Below are 21,955 nucleotides of genomic sequence, written 5' to 3'. Positions count from 1 at the left end.
TGGTGTGTTGGCTTTCCATCTTCTTGCTCTGTAGTGTTCCTGTTCCTTTCATTCATGTGTTCCTTCATTTACTCAGCTAATATCTGTTGCTTGTCCAGGCCACCCCAGGACCGGGGACACAGCAGTATGTCATTTTTAGTTTATTGGTCATATAACATACGAACCTTTGCATCCAAGGAAGTGTAAATTCCCTTCAGAAGTGGCAGAGTACAACTGAGATATAATTCTTTCACTCTTAAGATCAGTGTTGAAAGAATATCTTTAGATTTCCCTTAGGTATAAAACCAGTATATACTATCTCCTAAAAATCTGATGTAGTTTTTCCATTATATTACACTTTACCTAAATTAAGTTACTTTTTTTTAAACCATGATTAACCAGCCATTTGAGGTAAATATTGTTTGGAATGAGTTATTTTTCTTATATACTTTTAAACTCTATCATTTTATATTCTAGAGATCTGAAGCTAGAGATTTTCAGTGAGGAAAAGTAACCCTCCATCCATCCCTCAGGACAGAATGTCCTGCTGCCTTCAGGAGTAATGTAACAAGGTTAGCAGTATCACTTTTGTTAACATAGCTAATATCATATAGCCCACGGTGAATTCATCCCCTCTCCAAGTCGGTTCTCAAAAAGTTCAGTTTCCTACCTGTGGGCAGGCGCTGGGCGCATGTCTAGTTATGCTGTCAGCAGCCCTCGGAGGAGCAGACGGTCCAGCGCAGTTCAACAACTGGGCACCCAGCATTGGAGCCAGGGGCCCGCTCGCTGCTTCCCCCGCCCTCTGCTCTCTCCCTCAGGACATACCAGGGCTGGTGACCGACACCTGCTCCATTCTGGATTTAGTTCTGACCAAGAAAGATTTTAATAATAGTCCTGACCTTTTCAAGGGGGGACAGGGACTAGAGGAGATGGGGGCGCAGGTTGTTGACCCTTCCAGCTCTGTGGGTGTATCTCAAATGTATTGAAAAATAATCCCGGTGGGCCCATAGTCTACTTGTGTCTCAAAGGCTCTGAGCACATTTGCGTAGCGAATGCTTTTGTTTGGGGGGTTTGGCGTAGTTAACCCCAGCTACTGACGCAGAGGCCCTAGAATTCTGCATCATACAGCGTGGTTTCTACCTACCTTGGAGCAAATGGGGTAACTCTCAGTGACACCAGTTGCCTTGTATTTTATCACCGATTGCCCCTTCTGGCCATTCTTTGTGGCTGCCGGAGTTTTTTCTTAAAACTCAGTTCTGGGAACACTAATCTCCTTCTCAGACACTTCTGGGTCCTTCTGTTGCTACAAGATGAAGTGCAAACTGCACCGAGTGGCTTGGGGGCCCACGTGGCAAGACCTCGCTCTGCCTTCCGGCTTCTTCTCCCGTTACACCTACACACATGTCACCCGGGCACCAGCTGCAGCGACTCCTTGTTTTTCTGGGACCTGTTACTTAATTTTGTCCCTCCCTGCCTTTGTCGCTGGGCACCCACCAGTGACACCTTTAACTGCTTCTGTATGTTTGCATCCTATTCCTTCTCTCAGTCCTGACTCAGATGCCACTGCCTCCCTCCTGCGAGCTCCTCTTGGGTCTTCTCCTGTGGCTTTTTCCTTCTCCCCCAAACGTATCACACTTGGCTTTATTTCACAGTATGCCAAGTATGTGTCTATCTTTCCCATTTATTTCTAGGTTCCTTGAAACCAGGGATCGTGTTTTGTTTTTAATATTTGGGAAAAACTAAAAGAATGTTGGATTTTTAGCCACACCAGGGTAGGAATCAAGGCTCTACTAATAGCTGTGCGACATTGGGTGTGTATTTTAAGCTCTCTGAGCTTGGTTTTCCAATCTGTGAAATGGGCATGATAGCGTTTAGCTCCTGGGAGTGGTGCAGGGATTCTGTGAGATGTCACCGTGAATGTTCCTGTGCTGCCCACCCCCCACACTCTCTGAATTACTCTTTGACCAGTATACATGCATTAGACATGGCAGAAAGGAGTGCTTGTTAAACAAAATCCTGAATGAGGCTTTTTCTAGTGTTAAGTGTCTGTGCTCCTTGGAGACGTGAGCAGTGAGTACAAGACTTGTTCTTGTATACCCTTCTTCTCTCCTTCCATCTGGAAATGGAGTCCTTCCCCGTGCAGCGCCCGGCATCCCACCAGGCGCCAACTCCTTCTGTTCTAATGTGGTCTCTGCGGGCAGAGCTCAGCGTTAAAGGCAACGGCTTAAAGAGAGGTTGATCTTACATCGCGTGAAGCTGCTGTTACCTAGAAGGACAGATTTTTCATTTTGTGGAGGTAATGAAGAAGGTAGTGATGTTTGAAGTGCTGTCTTCTCTCGAGAGGTTCAGCTGCATCCATGGTCGAGTGGAGAAGTGAAAGGCTGTGGTCTGCCAGGGAAGAGAGTGCATACAAAGGGAGAGAGATTTCTCACCGCAGAGATGCGCCAAGGGGAGCGTGGCATTGGCTGCACTTCCTGGGTAGAGACTGGATTGGATTGTTCTATCATTTCTGTGACCTCAGGGATGACCAGGTAGGCCTGACGTGGTCAGGTGGGCTCACACAGGAACAGGTCTGGCCTGCTAGGTGTCCTGTGCCTAGGGCAGTCCTCCCTCCTGGACAAGTGCCATCCCTTGCTGGACTTAGACAGTCTGGCATTTATTCACCTGATGGCCTGTGTATTAACTGCCTTGTGGGCCTTTTTCCAAGGAACTAAAGGACTGGAGACTCAGCAGCCTCCAGAGAGTTTTGGAACTCTGCCTGGCTGTCTGACTTTCTGGAAAATTCTACAGCTTGATTTATGGTAGCTGGTGACTCCATTTTCCACATATTCAACTAACATTTGCTGAGCATCTACCAAGCGCCAGATGTGAAATTAGGTAATGAGGCAGAGGTGACAGAACACGCAGTTCTAGAAACTCAAGTTTAGTGAGAAAAAAACTAGAGAAAATTAAAATGAAAATGTAACAAGGAAGCAACATGTCCAGCTTTGGAGCTAGGCAGACCTGGATTTGACTCTCTACTCTATGTCTTGGTAGCTGAGTGGCTCGGTGCCTCAGTTTCTTCATCAGAAATCTGTAAAAATGCCTACTTGGCTGGTTGGGTAGGAAGATTAGAAACCACTTGAGCTATGAGATGGACCTGGCAGAGGACCTGGCACTTGGTAGGTGCTCAAGAAGTGGTAGATATTGTTTATCATCATCATCATTAATAAATGCAATGTTATATATAGAAAGAGGGTAAAAACCAAGATGTGCCTTTTCCCCCTCTCGTGAGTCCAGCCTGTGGAAGCCCTCCCTGTGTACTCCTCCAGAATTTGTGTCCGTCAAGACCTGGATTCTGAGAGACACTGTCCTGTGAGCATCTGTTTTCCTGAGCAGTATTCAGAAGGTGCCACATATACGCGTGCTGTTAGTTCTCTGAACTGAAAACTAATTACCGTAGAGTAAGCCCTCACTTAGGAACTCTGTTTATTTCCTGATCCAACTCCAAAGATTTGGATCCACAGCAAATCCAGGTGAGTCCCAGGAACCTGTTTTCACAAACAGAGCCTCCCAGGTGATTCTGTGCATTGGACAGGTTTGAGAGGGTCAGATCTAGATAATCACTGCCCCTCCTGCCCCCTCCTGAATGTTCCGTCTTTCCGATTAAACTCCATTTCTATGCACATCCTGGAAAGCCAGCTCCTCTCTCCTGGGCATGTCACTTCTGGGAGATGTGCCATTTCTTGGAATGGCCTGGTTTGTTCTCCTGGAATGAGTTTGCCATCCTGATGCCTTGGAAATTGGGCTCTTCTTAGAGCTGTGTGCCCTCTGCTTGACTGTCTTGCCTGTAAACAGAGACCTCATTTTAAAATTCTTCTCTTCTGTCAAGTAATGAGCATATCCGTCCTCGGTGAGTTTCTGGCCTCTGGATACTTGCTGGTTTGGGCACTTCATTAACTCTGCGCAGGTTCTTTTTGTCTGAGGATACAAACTGGACTATGTGCTGCCTCTTGCTGCCTGCTTCCCCCTAACCCCTCTCACCAGATGCTCAGTGTGGGGAGCCCTCCTGACGGCTTGAGGTGGCTCCTTTTCTGAGAAGCCCACTCTTTCTTTCTTCAGGTTGTCTCCACCCACTGGCCTCCATGAGTTACCACTAAACTGGAGCAGGTTTTAGCTTCTTGGTAGAGAGAGTTACTTTTCCAGAGGTAGTACATGAAGTTTCAAAGTTCCATATCCCTCCTTGCTACTTTGTGTTTAGCGCTGGCAGCCTTTTCCAGAGCTGTTGCCTAGGACTTCATTACATTTAGGTGGTGAGATTCTTGTCTGTTGTGTTAACATCTGTATTTCCAGGACCTGGAACTATGTCAGATACTTCGTTGGCGCTCAGTAAATATTTGTCGAATGAAGAAAAATGTTGGCTACATGAGTGTATTTTAAATTTATGGAGTTAAATTCATGGAATCATAGAGTCTTAACGTTGGATGGGATTAAAAAGACTCTCTGGTGTCTAATTTACCTCTAAAAAAATTGCCTTTTTGAGAGCACTGTGTTAATGAGTGACAGACTTTTGGACTGAATTTTCCCTCTTCAATTCCAGTGTTCTTGGACTCCATTTTTAGAGTTGATGGAAAATGAGAACCTTCCAGAATGACAAGTTATTTGCATAGTTTCTTGCACTCAGGCTTCTGCCTGATTTATGATGTAATAGAAGAATTAGGAATTGAAATCAGAAGGTTGAGAAGAAACACTAAATTGCTAAGGAAGACTTGAGAAGGATGCAGTTCATCTTTTGCCCCTTTTCAGTGATATTTTGTGAGTATGTTTCTGTTCTTTTTTCCCCTCTCGAATTGTCTTCTAATAATACAAATAGAGATTGCACAACTGAATTTGTACTTTTTTATATAATTTGTAGCTTGGGTCCTTGGTCCTTGCATGGCAGGCTGTAACTTTTGGTAATGGAAAATTCCTTTCCTATGTTGTGTATGCTCCAGCTGTCTTAAAAGACTTGAAAGAGACTTAGGTGATGTCCAGGTGCTTCCTTGCAACAGTGTGGCAGGATAAAATCCAAGAAAGAAGGAAAATTTACATTCTTGTCTAGGTGATGTTCACTGAACATGAGATGCCAGTTCTTGAATTTCAGTGAATGAAATCACTGAGTGAAATGAGTAGCTTGCTTGCTTTTTTTTTTTTTTGGATAGAATTATTCTACATTTTTTCAAAATGTAGATTAAAAAAGTAAATCTCATTGGAATCAGAGTCCAGTGTGATTAATCATTATCTTACTCTTTTTTTGCTTGCCTGTTTTGGCGGTAGAGGTAGAGTTATCTGGCCGCCAGAATATTTGCACCTGATTCTGAGATCTGCCCTGGACTTTGTGACATCTCCTTCCCTCTGAGTGTTGCAGTCTCCTGGGCTGTCACTCAGCCCCGCAGTAAGAAGGAGGAACTTATGAGGACGAGGAGACACACCCAGCCTCCTACCCTGAGAGGAACTGCAGTCAGCATTCTGGGCCGCTAGCTGCTCTGGGGCAGTGGGTGAAGCGCCATCGGCACAGCTGTGTGTGAGAACACGCAGACTTACTATATTTCTGTAGGTTTTGTTTGTAGAGCCTCCGCTGGTGTTTGAGCTTTGCATGAGCTGTCATAAAATGAACACCTTATCCTAAGATGAAGTTCATAAGATCAAAGCAGGTAGGTTTGAACACCTACCTGCCGTGGTTCAGCAGATTGGTGGAGAAACATACACATTTGTATTGAAAACTAACGTTTGTTAGGAAGAGGAATCCATGTTTAGTGTGATTTAGGACATGAGCAGCCTGGTCCTGGACCTTCACAAGCCAGTCTGCCTGGGGTTACTTGGTAAGTCGTCTGAGAAGCCAGCCCCAGGGGTTCCCGCATCACCCTCAGCCTCCATGGCCTGGGATCGTCCCGAATCTTGTTTTGCCTCCTCACTAGGTCCCTACACTTATCTCATAGATGCAATATTTTTCTTCTGGAAGTGACCTTTGACTCTTCTCCACAACTAAACCTTTGTCCCCACTGGTCACCCTGGGCCGCATTCCGGTCACACCTGCACTGGGCCCCAGGAGCCCGCCCCTGTGCTGGCCAACACGAGTGATGTCCATACCATTTCTTCAGCTCTGGTGGTGGAGGAAGCCACATCTTAGTGCATGCCGGCCCAGTGTAAGAGGAGGAGCTGTGGGAGAGTGGCTTCATGCCCAGGAGGGTGAGGACTGAGGGCGTGCAGGATCAGGGAGGGAGGGAGCACCTGTCCACCAGAAGGGCGACGCTTGAGGCAAATGAGCAAGTAGGGGGTGAGTGGTTAGGCCGCGTCTGCTGGACTGGACTCCTGAGGCGGGCAGCCCAGGAAGCCTTGCCCTTGAAGTCCACGCATGTGGCTCTGGTTCTGTTCAGGCAGATTTAGGGTAGAGGGTCCCTGAAAGGTGCCCAAGTAGATTCGCCAGACAAAGATCTTAATTGACCATATTTGAGATTATTAAACATTCCAAGTTTTAAATCACTTATACTATTATTATTTTTGATTGTGGTGAAACGTACCTAACATAAAATTTATCATCCTAACCATTTTTAAGTGCATGGTTTTGTGATATTAAATAAATTCACATTGTTGTGCAACCATCACCACCATCCATATACGGAACTCTTGTCACTTTGCAAAACTGAAACTCTGTACTCGTTAAACAATTATACCCCATTCTGTGTCCCCCCAGTCCCTGGCAACCACCGTTCTACTTTCTGTCTCTATGAATTTGACTACTCTGGATACCTTATATAGGTGGAATCATACAGTATTTGTCCTTTTGTGTCTGGCTTATTTCACTCGGCATAATGTCTTCGCAGTTGATCCATGTTATAGCAAGTGTCAGAATTTCCTTCCTTTTTAAAAGTGAGTAATACTCCATTGTATGGCTGTACCACATTTTGCTTATCCACTCGTCCATCGAGAGACCCGTGGGTTGCCTCCACGCCTTGGCTGTTGTGAATAACACTGCTGTGAACACGAGTGTACACATATCCTGCTGAGTCCAGGCTTTCAATTTTTTGGAGGGTGTATACTTGATTTTACATTTTAAAAATGGATCAGAGAAAGAAAAAATAGATTGACTCTTAATTTTTTCATCTAATTATTGAAGATATTTAATAATTGAGTATAATAAACTAAAGTTTTCTGTTGCATTGCTTTAAGATGAGCATTTGAGGTGTAACTGATCTATGATGCCCTCCCCTTCTGATTGGGCTGGAAACTGAACGACAGCTGCTAATGAACAAAAACCATTTTCTACCCTGAAATCCAATTCCTTTGGCCACCCTGCCTCAGATTCAGATATGTTTTCAAGTATAAACATCCATTTCTGATTTAAAGTGATGCATGTTCACTGTAGAAAATTTGCAATGTTTGACCTAGGATAAAGAAGAAAACCAGATTATAAATGAGGACTATGACAGCAAAATGTTTAAAAACCACTGCCTTAAATGAGACCATTAAGTTTGCTTAATTTTCAAGTTCGGAGGTGCCAAGCTGGTAAAATTGCTGACACTGGGTGTGTCGGTGTTGGGCTGAGGAGCCTCCTAGCTCCCTGGTTGGTGGATCCAGAATGTGCCAGGTGGCCCCCAGAACAGCCAGCCTCTTGGCCACTCAGGGGGAAGGGGGCTCTGCTTTTCTTCAGCTGGAGAGTCCCCCCGCCCCCCTCGCCCAGCCCTAGCTTCTCCTCCCTCCCCACTCCAGCACTGGCTGCACTTGAGGCTGAGCTATTGAGAAGGGACCTAAAAAGCATCAGGGAATCCAGGGGCTCTTGAGAAGGGGTGGCAGCTTAGCCCAGAAATGTCCCGACTGATGGGCTAATTGGGGTGATTTTTGCAGGAACTGTTGCAGGAGGACATTGCCCGGTGTCTGGTGAGAATCATCCTGGTTAGGCACGGTGTCCAGTAGGTGTTAGATGCATGTTGTATCTTTTGGGTAGATCACTAGACTCGAAGCCTCTGCTAACGTTTCTCTCAGGCTCTGGGAACTAGGTGAGACTTCAGTCATTTATGTCCCCTCAGGAGGGGTCAGAGACAAAACACAGCCATGTGCCGCATCACGACGTTCCGGTCGATGACGGACCACACATAGGACAGTGCTCGCATAAGATCAGTACCGTAGAGCCCAGGTGTGTACAGGTGTACCATCTGAGGTGTGTGTAAGCACGCTGTGGTGTTTGCAGGGTGACAGAATCGCCTAACGATGCATTTCTCAGAAAGTATCCCCGTGAAGCAATGCACGACTGTATCTGCTGTTCGGTGTTCTTGGTTAAGTGTGTAAAAAGGATTTGTAACACTATTTAAAAGACAGTGACCACACATAGGCTCAGCAGCACCCTAACAGAGGGACAATTCCCACTGTTGCTTTTTATTTTCATGCCTTTTCTGTTTCCACTAAAGTTTTTTACGTAATTAAAAATCAAGCTATATGCTACTTTGTACCCTTTTTGATGTGTCATTTTATAGCAATGGCTTGAAAAGGAACCGCCGCTTAGGTAGTGAGACTGTGGGCCAGAAGAACTTGTTCTGTAATGAACTGTGTTGATCTGATAGAATTTACAGTTCCTTGGCTTAATTTGATTTGCTACTGTTCTCACTGGGTTTCCATTTTTCACATTAACACCAAATAAAACGCGTTGTCAGAATATCAACCCATGTGTATAGGATGTTCTCAAAGTCCCGAGTTTTCGGAATAAGTGATGTTTGGGGAAGCCCTGCAGGGTGGGCAGAGGGTCCCGAGCTGGGTGGCCCAGGGGGCCGGGGGAGCTGTGCTCAGGTTGTGGCCCTCGGCTTGGAGCCCTGCTTTCGCATCAGCCCGCTGTGGCTTTTCATGAACTTGAATTCCAGGAGCACGACTCTGTCATGGCAGGCGGCGTAGCTGAGTGCACCATCATTGCAATAAGCTTTTAGATCTTTTTGAAAGAAAAGAGATCAGAGTTCTAATCCAGGCTTTGTTGCCTACAGCTTTGGGACCTTGACCCCATTGAACATCAGATTATTTGTGTCACTGCTAAATAGCTGTAATAATACCTATCATTATTTTGAGGATTAAACATATCAGTGATGTAAACTATAGGGGCACGTATAAGCACTTGGTAATCGTAGCTGTTAGTGGCTATCACATTGCATTTGGACACCCAGCTTGGATGTCAGGCCCTCGGCGAGGCCACCAGGTCACTGTGGCACGTTGAGCAACTACTTCTTTGGGCCTCACTTTGCCTAACTGTGAAACGTAAACTTTGCACCTTTAATTTCTAAGCCTCCTTTGAGTTCTTAACCTTAAAAAGTAATAAACTGATATAGAAGGAGAAGTCGTTTCTACATGGCGCTCCTGCTGGATGAGCCAGGCTGCCGGGAGTGTCTTTGCTGACGCTCCTTTGCTCACCTGAACTCAGGACTGTGCTCCCTTCTACCGGGCGCAGAAGCACGAGGGCCAGTGCCGAATGATTTCATAGGGAAGTTTCCTCATGTACTGGGCAGGAAAGGGTGCGGTTTGCTGTGAAACATTAAAAATGCAACTAGGAACCTGCATAATGTTTGTCTAATGTTTGCTTTCAAGTTTTGAAGGAGCCCCATGAACTTGAATACATTCTGCTGCCCAGACCGTCTTTTTAGTACTTCGTGGCAGGCTTTGTGTGCAAATGGAGGAGAGGGGCTAGTAAGCCTGGGATTCATTCGGGAACTGAGTAATCTGTGGTTTCAGGGTTTTGGAATTGTAAGACTCCTCTCTCCTTCCATGAGGGAGATATGATTTTAGCAACTCATTCCTGAAATAATGGATTTTCTGCATCCATTGTTAATCCTTGTTTGTTCGGGGAAACAGAGAAGGGATCTGGGCAGCCCCAGATCAGTCAGCGTCCCGGGATCCGGACAACACCTTCCCTCGAATCAGAACAAAAGGAGGCCTGAATATGCGGAACAACACGCCCCAAGTCAGCCCAGGGCGGGGGTGGAGCCCAGGGGCCTCGGCGTGTCCTGCAGCCACTGGGGTGGAGGAGCCCGAGGCTTCTCAAAGGGGAGGCCGCGCTCTTCGTCTTCCTCTCCCCAGCTCCCTGCGCCATCGATCGCTAACCCGTGAACAGTGCTGCGTGCTTCTCCTGGTGGCCGTAGACGTGGATGTGATGCTAAATTGCTTCTTGATTGTTCTGAATCTAAGTAGCCGCTGTAGGTACTTAATCATAAGGGGTAGTGCTTTGTTTAGACAGCACGTGTATATCTAAATGTAGCTTTAAGGAGAGCAGGTTACAGATTTCATGAAAGCAGGGAATCAGTGGTCTGCATATTTTCTGTTATTTACAGAGCTGTCTGGTGGGATCCTGGATCTGTAACTTGCTATGGGATGCTCTTGAAGGGGGTCCAGATGGAGTGACAAGATAACAGAAGAGAATGCCAGGGCTCTCAAGGATCTGGATATATGACCAAATACATATGTAGCCTTCCGAAGTGCACAATCCTGCATGTGGGTTAGGAAAAGGAGAGGCATTCCAAGAAGGATAATGAGGATATCATCTGTAAATACAAAGCAAGGGAACAAATCGGCCTGGCCTCAGCAAACTGAGAGGATCGTTTCGGTTTTAGCTTTGTCTAAGTGTATTGTACCCAGGATGCGTGTGTACTTTTTCCAGTTTCATGTCGCTGGCTGACCTTGAATATGCTTTGGACAGTGATTCCACTAGCGTGGAGTGGCCTGTGGGTCCTGGAGTGGAAGGGGCTCGGGAATCTACTCCCTCACCGAGCACTGATGGAGCCCAGCAACCTCCCCAAAACGTAGACAGGACTCTTTCAAATGTATTACGGTTGTAATAGAAAAAAAACACCACAAACTCTTACAGATTGTTAGATTAACCAGTTTGTTATGTCTTTTCTCAATTAATAGGCACTGAAAAAGGCAATTCCTATTGTCTGTGGGAGTTGGGTGGAGAGGAGAGGGTGCCATTTTTGACGAAGTTTGGGAAGATAAGTTTCTCTTGTAAACACTAAAAAGTTAGGAGTTGTGGATGTGTGGCTCCGATGCTATGGATGTATTTAGATGTGTATGCTGGATAGATGATTCTAGGGTTTTTATTTTCTGTCTCAAATCCTGCCTGCCTGTAGTAACCACTGCAATAAAGCACTGATTCTATTTTTTTTTAAATGGCATATTGAAGTTGCATTTGTATTTGGAGTTGTGGTTCGATGATTTCCTTTTATATTTGCTGAATATCTTTTAATGTCATGAATAAGAATAGAGAGGAATACTCCAGCAGTGCAAGACTTCATTGTTTTATTCTGCTTACTTATGGCCAAACAACTCTACATACTAAAAATTAAATACATGTGACTGGAATACATGAGAATAGAAGATTAATTGGTGTGCAAAAAGATATTTAAGTAGAATGTTAGGTTATATTTGCACAAAGTTTTAATTGCTTAGAGGTCAACAAAAATAGCTTGTCAAGTGAATGTGGTTTCAGTTTAAAGCATTTTGCAGGTTGGGTCTTTACTTCCTGTCCAGATAGAAATGTGTAAGAACCTTGGCGTTTGCACGTGTGTAGGGTCTTTTCGGGTATGGTACTGTAAAGAAAACACCTTTTTTCTTCTCTGCTCTCACTGAATACTTCTGTACTCCAGATGCATGGGGGTTTTTCCCACAGTAGGCAATTCTCTGACACCGGCTGGGTGTCCTACAATTCACTTAAATTCTGACACTACCTACTTGGTTCAGTCATTTGCTAGAGCAGCCCACAGAACTCAGGAAAACAGTTTACTAACTGGATTACCAGTTTATTTTAAAGGATACGACACAGGAGCAGCCAGATGGAAGAGATGCGTGGAGCAACGTGTGGGGAAGGAGTGTGGGGCTTCCGCGCCTGGCGTGCCATCCTCCCAGCACATCCTTGGTCTGCCAGCCCAGAAGATCTCCAACCCTGTGGGTTAGGGTTTCTTACAGACGCTGTGTTATGTACGCATAGTTGATCAAATCATTGGTGATTAAGTCAGCCTCCAGCCCTTCTCCCCTCTCCATGGGTCTGGTCTGGAAGTGGGGCCAAAAGTTCCAGTCCTCTAATCACATGATTGGTTCCCTTGGTAGCCAGCCCCCATCTTGCGGTTATCTGGGGGGCTTTCTGAAACTCACCTCATTGACATAAACTCAGGAGTGGTTGAAAGGGGCTTGTGTGAGTAACAAAAGATGCTCCTTTCAGCCTTATAATAGCCCTGGCACTATTTCAGGAACAAAAAGAGACCAGATATTATAACATTGATGTTCCCATTACTCTTATCACTTAGGAAATTACAAGGATCTTGGGAGCTGTGTGCCAGGAACCATCGAGGAAGACCAAAATACGTATTTCTTATTCTATCACAGCCTCACTAGTACCATCTATTTTTTTCTTCTTAGGCACCAAATCTACTTTTACTTAATTTATCATCCTCTAGGGTTTTAGCTTTGTACACGAGCCGGGCCCTACCCCCCAGCCCCCGCCTCATAGCCTCATAGCACACTTACTTCGGAGTGTGCCTTATATATAAAAATGGGAGGAAACAGGTGCTGACCTGAGTCTGGGAAGAAGGGACAGTAACGATGTATCTTGAACACGCAGTACAAATAACATTTCTTGAAGGCGCCAGATAATTTAGTAAAGCGGATCCTGTGTCCTCTTTACTCTCTCTCTACTGTCTAAGTAAAGAGGACACTAGATGGTGCTATAAACTAAGCAGGGTGCAGTGAGGGTGGCCAGGTGGGGCCACAAGTTAAACCTTCCCTGTAACTGCCTCTCTCCTCCTGGCCTCCAGTCCACTGGTCCGCGTCTGACCTCTTCCTGGCTTGGTTTGTGGAGACATTCACCCAGAATAATTTATTAATCCAAACATAAATTTGTTTCACTGAGTTTATATCCATTTTAGAACTAAACTAGCCCCAGTTTGCTAATGACAGTGAAGGTGGACGCACATGTGAGTTTGAGATCAAATGAGTCACCAGATATTTGGGACAAAAGTTGATGCCCAGTTTTTGATTGGGTTATTTAAGGAAGGAGAATAACTGTTAATATCTTGATTTACAACCACGTTGTCTGACCTATTTTTGTGCAGTCAATACATCCTTATAAATCTGTGTGAAGTGAAGTTTTATGTATAAAACCATTTTCCGTTCCCCTTCCAGTATTCCTTCCAGAGGGGCATGCAGGCTCACGGAAAATATTTTGGCATCAAGTTAGCACTGAAGAGACACTTAATCTTAACATTCATTTCCGGAAGAGGTGCTTTGTAGTGCCCTGTTTATTTGATTCTCCCCGTTATGTGACCCTGCAGAAAGGCCCTCACAGATGGGTGATTATTGGTCTACATGGGTTCACACGGCCAGCCACACGCATAGGAAAGGGAGTCCTCCGCGATGGACTAGCTCACGGAATGTGAGCCGTATGGAATGTTTGCAAGAACGGAATGTTCAGTAATATCTTAGTGTAGTAATTAAAAAAAAAAAACTTGGTGGAGAAGTGTTTTCTTTAGAATCAATCCTTTAAAACCCCTTTTTGGAAGACTCAATGATTAGTCCTTGTTAGAAATGATTAGTCCTTGTTAGAAATGAACAAAGTTTAAGTAAAGTGATAACCATAAGTGACTTTATTATCCAAACAGATAAAATGCTAATTGACCCCACAGGAAATTTTAAAGTTAGCCCTAGAGTAGCATATTTTAGATTCTTTAAAAAGTTTTATTTTTGCTCCAAGGGCTATGGAAAATATGCAAGATTGAAACATGCCAATACAGTGGTTGGATACGATTCATGAGAATTGTAACCTACTAAGTGAATGTTATCAGATTAACGTGGCTTTGGTTAACAGACTCACAATTAAATGTATTAAAGTAGAAAGTAGTTATAAATAACCCACCTCAGAAGAGAGTTGAGGCGTTCTGGGGACTTGCTTTGCATTTATACTTTGGTGTCCAATTTACCTGTATATTTATTTTGAATAACATCAGCATTACTTTGCGTTCCCCAAAGCATAGTGGCCTGACTGTGGAGTGGGGTGACTTGGAATGACCAGGCCTGCAGAGAGGAGCAGCAGGAGGACAAGGATGGAGATCCCGTGGGTAGCCCTCCGTTGGGGGCGTAGCCACGGGCTTTCAGACGCTCAGGGAAGAAGTAACTCAGATGAAAATCCACCAGAGGGAATCCAGGCTTTTTATTTTCTCAGAAGAAATCTGTCCGAGAGCGAGAACTCTCCTCCTGTTTGGTTTCTGAAGAAAATGGAAGTGATGAAAGCAGGGGTCTTGGTGTTCTGCGGGGTTTTCCCCTGTGTATGAACAAGTACGAACCGCAGCTGTGTGAAACCCCGGTGGACCTCTGGACTGCTCCTCAGCCGCCCGGCCGTGGCATCCAGGCCAACACATGCATCACCGAAGGCCGATTAGCTAATTCCAGGGAACTTTAGTGTTTCACCCTGTGTTGATTCTTAAATGGTCCATTAAGATAGAAATATTGAGTTATTAATAGGGCGAGTTAGGGTGGCACATGTACTACTTAATTGTTTTACAGGGCTTAAATTAAGCCACTATTGCATATTAGCTAAATATGAGTATAGGAGAAAGTGGCATTTATGATGGATACATTCTAGAACTTTCCTGAAGCCTCAGATTTGTGAACTCTTGTTTAACTTAATACCTTTCCTCATAAGATGAACCCCCTGAGGTCTCAATAAATTTACAACTGAAGCTATATTTAGCACTGGCTCTCTCTGGGCCGCCATCATCCACAGTTGTGATGGTTGCTGAGTGTGGTTCCTCAGTTTACAGGTGATGACTCTTGAAGACCACAGAGCCCTGAGGGATGGGCTGTGGGTGGCTGCGAACCTGCTCCGTGGGGCTCTTGACTTTGTGTCAGCCCATCTTCCCCTCAAACTCTGAGCAGGAGTTCTGCCTGCTGACCTTGGTGTTCTCCCTTGTGATATATTAATTATTGAGTACATGGTAATTATTAATTATTGATTCAGCACTTTTGTCTTTTTAATATCTGGCCACAGGATTAATCTTTGACTCCTCATAACCTGAACTATAGCCACATCTTTCTTCTTGTCTCACAGGCCCTAGAAATGCAGGGCCCTGCTCACTCACTTCCCTACGTCGGGATTTGGGGTCCGTCTCCGTGTCGCGTCCCTCCGACTCTAGCCTGGTTCTCCCCCAGCCCCTGTCCACTCCACCTCAGCCAGCTCTTGCCGGTGGCCGCTGTTCCTGGTTCCAGTAGTGACGGCCCTGGGCAGGCCTCCATGTCTCATCGCTGCCGTGTCTTTTCTCCTCATGTCTGCTCATCCATCCGTCCGTCTGTCTGTCCTCCTCAGGACTCTGTGTGATCCATCTAAAGCCTGCCGCGTGTAACATCTCTCATCCAGGTCTTCCTCAGACCCCGACTTCTGGGCACCATTGCCTAGAGGGTAAAGAAGCCAGAAGGGTCTGTGGCCTTCTGCTTCTGCCTAAATCTCCCCCTAGCTGTCCTCCACCCCACCCCACCTGACCAGATGGCCCCCCGGCTTCTACCCACGGGGCTTGCTTCTAACCCCGCGACCCCATCCCTTTCGGCTTCTGTGCTTTCTTCAGGCAGGCTTTGTTGGTATCGCTGTGTTTTGTTCGTCGTCTCATGCCCTTTCGCCTGATGGGACAGAGAAGCTGAGGCAAAGGCATCTGAGACTTTTGTGTGGAGGGAGGAGAGGCACGAGGCCAGTGTTCCAGAAGGATCTGTGAGCTCGTTTATTGAGCACACACCTGATGAGGTCAGAGTGGTAGCTGCAAAACTTGTTTTCAAATTCAAGGTTCGCTACCTAGCGCTCCTGTTATTGGGGTGAGGTGCTTAATTCCTCTCAGCCTGTTTCCTCAGCTGTTAAGCCGGGTTAATAGTCACCACTTCCTGTTGTTTTGTCAGCAGTAAATGAAATAGAGCTAATAAATGACACTTGACTGAGTGTTTACCGTGTGCTGGGCTCTGTTACAGAGCAGGCAATCACTAACTTACTCCTTACCTCACCCCGTGGGGTGGGTACTGCTCTTAACCCCGTGGTGCAGTTGGAGGAACTGAGAGGCAGAAGACTCGTCCTGGGCCCCGAGCCCGTGGAGCAGGGCTGGGGTCAGCCGTTGCTCAGCAGGTGCCCACTCCGCCCATGGCCTCTGTGGGCTGACGGTCTTGCTGTCTGGGCCCCATGGCCCTCGTTTGTTTAACTGGTGTCACGGGGGTCTGTTCTGGGAACGAACGAGACTGAGTTACATGACTGGCAGTGTGCTGCCTTACGGTCCGCCTCGGCCGTGTTGCCCTGTCGTTAAGAAGTGACAGATTGGAAAGTGCAGAGAAAAGGAGTCAGTGTTGTTAGAGCATATTGGGTTACGGAAGCGAGAAGCTAGCTCCAGCGAGCTGAAGCACAGTTGTTGTAGGCGTGTGGGGCTGCTCTGCAGGGCTCCCAGCAGGAGTGAAGCCAGGCCTCAGAAAGGGTGGAAGCTGCGTCATGCACGCTGCCCAGAGCCCAGCCGCACCCCAGGTTCCAGCTCTGTCCCTTCCCCACTTCCCTCCCGCATCTCTGAGCGTGCTGGGTTACATCCCTTGTCATATATTAGCCAGAGTTCTCCAGAGAAACAGAACCCGTAGGATGTGCATTTACATACACATATACATACACATATACATGTACATACACATACACATACACATATACATATACATATGGGGGAGATAATCTAAGGAACTGGCCCACGTGATTGTGGAGGTGCTAGTCTAAAATCCGTAAGGTGGGCCAGCTGGGAAGAGCTGCCATTGGAGTCTGAAGGCAGAATTTCCTCTTCCTCTGGGGACATCAGTCTCTTTTTCTTAAGGCCTTCAACTGATTGGGTGAAGCCTGCCGACATTACAGAGGCTTTACTCAGAATCTACTGATTTAAATATTAGTCTCATCTAAAAAATACCTTCACAGCATCATCTGGAATCATATTTGACCAAATATCAGGGTCCCATGTCCTGGTCAAGTTGACACGTAAAATTACCCATCAGAATCTCTACATGCACATCTCTTTTTGGCATTTTCTGGCATTCTCTCTGGCGTTCTCTGCCGTCTTTGCTTCTGTCTCTGCATCTGCCTCTGTGAAGACAGGCCTTCTCTGGCTCTCAGGCCAGTCGAGGGCAGAGGAGGGGCACCTGGAGATTCGCAGGTCTGTGATTCATCAGCAGCCGCACAGTGAGCCTGTCTGCCGTGGCTTTGGCCACCCTGTAGCCCTCTTGGTGACCTTAGTGGGCCAGGGCTGATATCATTGTCGAGTGCTGTTCTGTTCCTGTCTCTCTTCTAGAACTTCAGGGTAGGGGGAGTCCTGACTGGCCTAGTTAGGGCTCCATGTCCACCTGTGATCCAGACAGCTGAGGCCGAGGCAAGGGATCATGCTATGCAACCATGGCTGAGTGTAGCCCACCCACCCCCATGGTATGTGAGCTGAGCAGATGCTCCAAAAGGTGTCTCCTGTGCAAGCAGATGGAAATACATTTGGACTGTAATTACTGAATTGCCTCTGAAATATCAATAAATATTAATAAATATAATACATATCGTTCCTTACAGAAATTTATACTTATCTCAATTATGCTCCTCTTCCCTCAAATAACATTTTTAAATGTTGTGAGTTTTGGAACCTGGTCTCTAAGATGCACATTTGGCCACAACCCCATGCTGCTGCTAAAGTTTCTCTTTTGCTTTTGTCTTTTACTCTCCAGAGGATGATGTGGACCTGGAAGCCCTGGTGAGCGACATGAATGCGTCCTTGGAGAGTGTGTACTCGGCCTGTAGCATGCAGTCAGAGACGGTGCCCCTTCTTCAGAACGGCCAGCACACCCGCAGCCAGCCACCCTCAGGAATAAGGTCCCTCCAGCCACAGGTGTCCCCGCGGCAGAAGGTGCAGCGCTCCCAGCCCGTGCACATCCTCGCTGTCAGGTGGGACCCACGGCCTCGTTGGCTGAGCCTCTAAGAGCCCGCGAGTGCTGTTGCAGGGACTCGCGCTGCCCTGTGCTTGGCAGAGCTGTTCGTCTCTCGGTCTAGCGTGGCAGCACGGGCACCTGGTGCCTGGCTCAGTTGAGATAACTTTTGTTGAGCACCTGTTCTGTGCCTGGTGACATGCCAGGTAGAGGGCTGCGCAGGAAAACCGTCAGGGGAGAATACTCTGGAAAGAAGGAAAGAATGGCTGGGCAGCCAGTTGAGGACTCCAAAGCCTTGCTGCCCAGAGTGGAGTCCAGGGATCAGGAGCAGTGGTGTCCCCCAGTGCCTGTCAGAAATGTGCAGCCTCAGACACTTGACCACATTCCCCAAGGGATTAAGCAGAGGAGGCACAGCCTCTGTGGAAATACTGGGGCTGGAGGGAGGGACTTCTGGGGAGTGGAGGACCGTTCCTTGCAGGTGGCAGATCTCTGAATTGGCTGTTGAGAGGTGAGTAGGAGCTGAGGGATGGGGGAAGTGATTTTGTGGGCAGGAAAGATGATCCCTGTTGTCGCAAGTGGCAGAGGTTCCTTCCTTTTTAGGTGAATAATATTCCACTGTGTGTATATACCACATTTTCTTTACCCATTCCTCGTCGATGGGCAATGTGGATAGTATGCCAAATAAATAAGCCGGTCACAGGAGGACAAATGCTACGTGATCCCACGTATATGAGGAATCTAAAATGGTCCAACTCATAGAAGTAGAGAGGTGGTTGCCAGGGGCTGGGAGAGGGTCACGGGCAGATATTAGCCGAAGTGTACAAAGTTTCAGTTACACGAGGTGAGTGAGTCCTGGGGATCTGCTGTACAGCACAGAGCCCCCACTTAACAGTTGTGTATTGTATACTTAAATGTGTGCTAAGAGGGTAGATCTTATGTTAAGTACTCTTATCATCATCATCATTACCATCATAATATTAATAAATAAAGAAGGTGGGAGTTCATTTTTGAGGGGGTAGATATGTTTATGGCAAGACTGTGGTGATGGGTCTTGGTGTATACTTATCTCTAAACTCATCCAGTTGTATACATTAAATATGTACAGATTTTTGTGTGTCAATCATACCTCCACAGATTGATTTAAAAAAAGCGATGATCCCAGTAGGTGGGGGCCAGATCCAGAAGGTCTTTGTGAGCCGTTCTGAGGGGAGAGACAGGAAGGGGGTTTGAACAGCTGCAGTGAGGAGATTGGATTTGGGTTTTGGCAAGTAATTCTGGCAGCCTGGGGTCAGAGGGCAGTAGGATAGAGCATGGCTGACTTGGAAGCTGTTTCAGGGACCAGTCTGGAGAAAGTGATGTCCACACCTGGGATCAAGGAGAGGGGGGGACTGGATTTGTCAGCACTGAAGGGAGGGAAACAAGGGGACATAGTGTTCAGGGTGCTTCGACTCTGTCTCGAGTGCCTGGGAGGTGGGTGGCCAGAGAAGTCAGCAGAGCAGCTGTTGTGAAGGGAGGTGGGGTGTTAAGGGCATTGTGGACCTTCTGAGTGGAGATCTTTGTGAAATCAAGCTGAGAAACAGGGCAGCTGCCGAGAAACTCTGTGGCCCCCGCCCAGGTCTGTGTTGCCGCTGGCGATTTTCAGGTGAGGATGGAGGGATGAGGATGGGTAAGGGATTGAGACCTCCCTGCTTCCCTGGGCTTCCTGGCGGGAGGGTTTGCGGTACACTGTGTCTTGGGCCTCAGTCAGGCTGAGGTTCTGGTGGCTGCTCCTTCCTCAGCACTGCATCTTCCAGAGATCTTGTTTCTTTTCATGGCGTAGGGGTGGGGGTCCTTTCTGCTTCTGGCAGCTTCTATGAGGCTCTCTCTGATATGACGTCCTGGGTTTTCTGTAGTGAGGTAACCCTCTTGCTCTGTCTCTGGGAGTAACTGCAGAGCTCTCTGCAGGTGGAGGGCAGAGGCTCCGGTGGCCTGTAGTCGGCTGCCTCTCAGGCTTCCTTCCTTTGATCCCATCCGTCCTCCCAGTGTTTGTCCCCGTGTTCTTAGCTCCTGATGAGTTCAGTCTGGAGGGAGACACTCTTCTTCCCTGGGTGCAAGGTCTGTCGGTCGCCTGTCCATGGTCACCTTGGGGAAGCCCCTTGGAAGACAGGGTTGCAGCCCACACAGGGACAGTGCCCGAAGCTGGGCCCAGGCGGAGGATGATGTTACAGAAAGCCTCACTCCTTGCCAATTAGTTGCCCAGGACCCTTGAGCAATAGAGTTCTGACCAAACTTGGCGCTACACTCTGCTGGTTGCCGGTACTAAGTCCCATGGGACGGATGGGGCAGGTCTGCTCCCTAGGGCAGCAGGCGCTCTCCCTGCCAGAAAGCAGACACTGTTTCTCAGGCCCAGCCTCTTCTCACTGATGTTCTTTCACAGGAGTAGTATTGTTTCTTACCTTCAGATGCGTTTAAAAAAAAATGGGTGACCAATGTGGGACGCCAAAGATTTATTATGTAAGTGAGGCCAACTGCTGAGCACTTCCTGTGTGCACTGAGCACTTCCTGTGTGCGCTGAGCACTTCCTGTGTGTAAGGCTCTGTTGAGTACTCATTTATTAGCTGGGGTAGTGGTCACTACAGCCCTACAAGGTGGGTGGTGTGGTGGCCCTCAATGCCCAGGTGAGGAAACCGAGGCACCAGGGGAAGTGACTTGGCCCACACTTGGTGAGTGGGGAGCCCGGATGCAAACCCAGGCTGAGGGGCCCTGAGGGGCTCCAAACGCATGGAGGATTGGGCTGGGTACAACGAGGCCCATGGATGAGGATTTGCACCGCAGCAGACTCCGCAGAGATTGTTACACGCTCTGAAGAGAGCTCAGAGGGAGGCAGGTGCAGAGCAGAAGTGGGGAAGGTAGAGAAGCTTCTCGGACAAGGCCACAATTGATCCCTCAGATCCTGAAGGAGAAGGAGTGGACTGCGGTGAAGCAGAGGGGCAGTGAGTATGTTCTGACCTGGACGGATGGAGGAGCACGGCCCTGCCCTTCTTGTCCCCATCTCTGACCCCTGACGTCCCTCCATCTTAGCTCCCTTCTCCACCATCAGAGGGTTGATCTGGCTGTCAGCCTCTTGAAAAGGGATTTTTTTCAGCTTTGTATAATGTCACTTAGTTTTGCTTTAGGCAATATTTGTGAACTGCCATAAAGTCAACATGGGACTTTTTTTTAATTTTTAAAAATAATTTATTTATTTGAAATTCATGTAACATAAAGTTAACCACTTACATTTAAATATTCAGGGGCATTTCGTATACTCCCAGTGTTGTGCAACCCTGCTCTGATTTCAGAACATTACTCCAAAGGAAACTCCCCACCCATGAAGCAGTGTCTCCTCTCACCCACCACAGCCACTGGCAGCCACCAGTCTGCATCATGTAGCTGTGGGTTTACCTATTCCGGACGTTTCACGCAAGTGAAATCATACATTATGTGGCCTTATGTGTCTGGCCTCTTTCACTTAGCATAATTTTTTTAATAGAGATTTTATTTTTAAGAGCAGTTTTAGGTTCATAGCAAAACTAAGAGGAAGACGCAGAGATTTCCTGTATCCCCTGCCCTCCCAACACATGCATAGCCTCCCCTACTATCAACATCCCCCACGATGGTGGCACATTTGTTAACAACCGATGAACCTATATTAGGACATCCTAATCACCCAAAGTCCATAATGTACATTGTGGTTCACTCTTGGTGTACATTCTGTGGGTTTGGACAAATGTATAATGACACGAATCCATCATTATAATATTATACAGAATATTTTCACTGCCATAAAAAACACAGGACTTTAAATGCTCAAAACAACCTACTAAAGAGAGAAGCTTTTATGAACAACTAGAACGTCAGAACATCAGCATCTTGTAGTCTAAGTCAAAACAAGATAAAACTCTTGTTCTTGGGGTTGGTCACTCATTATAAGTCATGGGCTGGAATATACTGAAAGTGGACGTGGCCGCATCTGCTCTCTTGCTCTGTAGGACAAGGGACAGACATGTCAGTTGGA

General features: G+C 46.9%; 1 protein-coding gene across 11 annotated transcripts in view; it reads left to right on the top strand.

Annotated features, from left to right (window-relative positions):
- GRB10 (growth factor receptor bound protein 10) overlaps window positions 1-21,955 on the top strand; it is a 192,549-nt gene that overhangs the window by 96,902 nt on the left and 73,692 nt on the right. For 10 of the 11 annotated variants that reach the window (XM_058534809.1, XM_058534807.1, XM_058534800.1 and 7 more), the window contains one exon: window positions 17,722-17,938. In XM_058534809.1, coding sequence (XP_058390792.1) covers window positions 17,757-17,938 — 182 coding nt within the window. In that variant the 5' untranslated portion in view covers window positions 17,722-17,756. Of the gene's footprint in view, window positions 1-4,558; window positions 4,774-17,721; window positions 17,939-21,955 lie in introns of all 11 variants that reach the window. The other variant, XM_058534808.1, reaches the window with a different exon arrangement.

This window comes from Diceros bicornis, chromosome 41, assembly GCF_020826845.1.
Source record: "Diceros bicornis minor isolate mBicDic1 chromosome 41, mDicBic1.mat.cur, whole genome shotgun sequence".
Lineage (NCBI taxonomy): Eukaryota > Metazoa > Chordata > Mammalia > Perissodactyla > Rhinocerotidae > Diceros > Diceros bicornis.
This window is presented reverse-complemented; position numbering and strand designations above follow the sequence as displayed.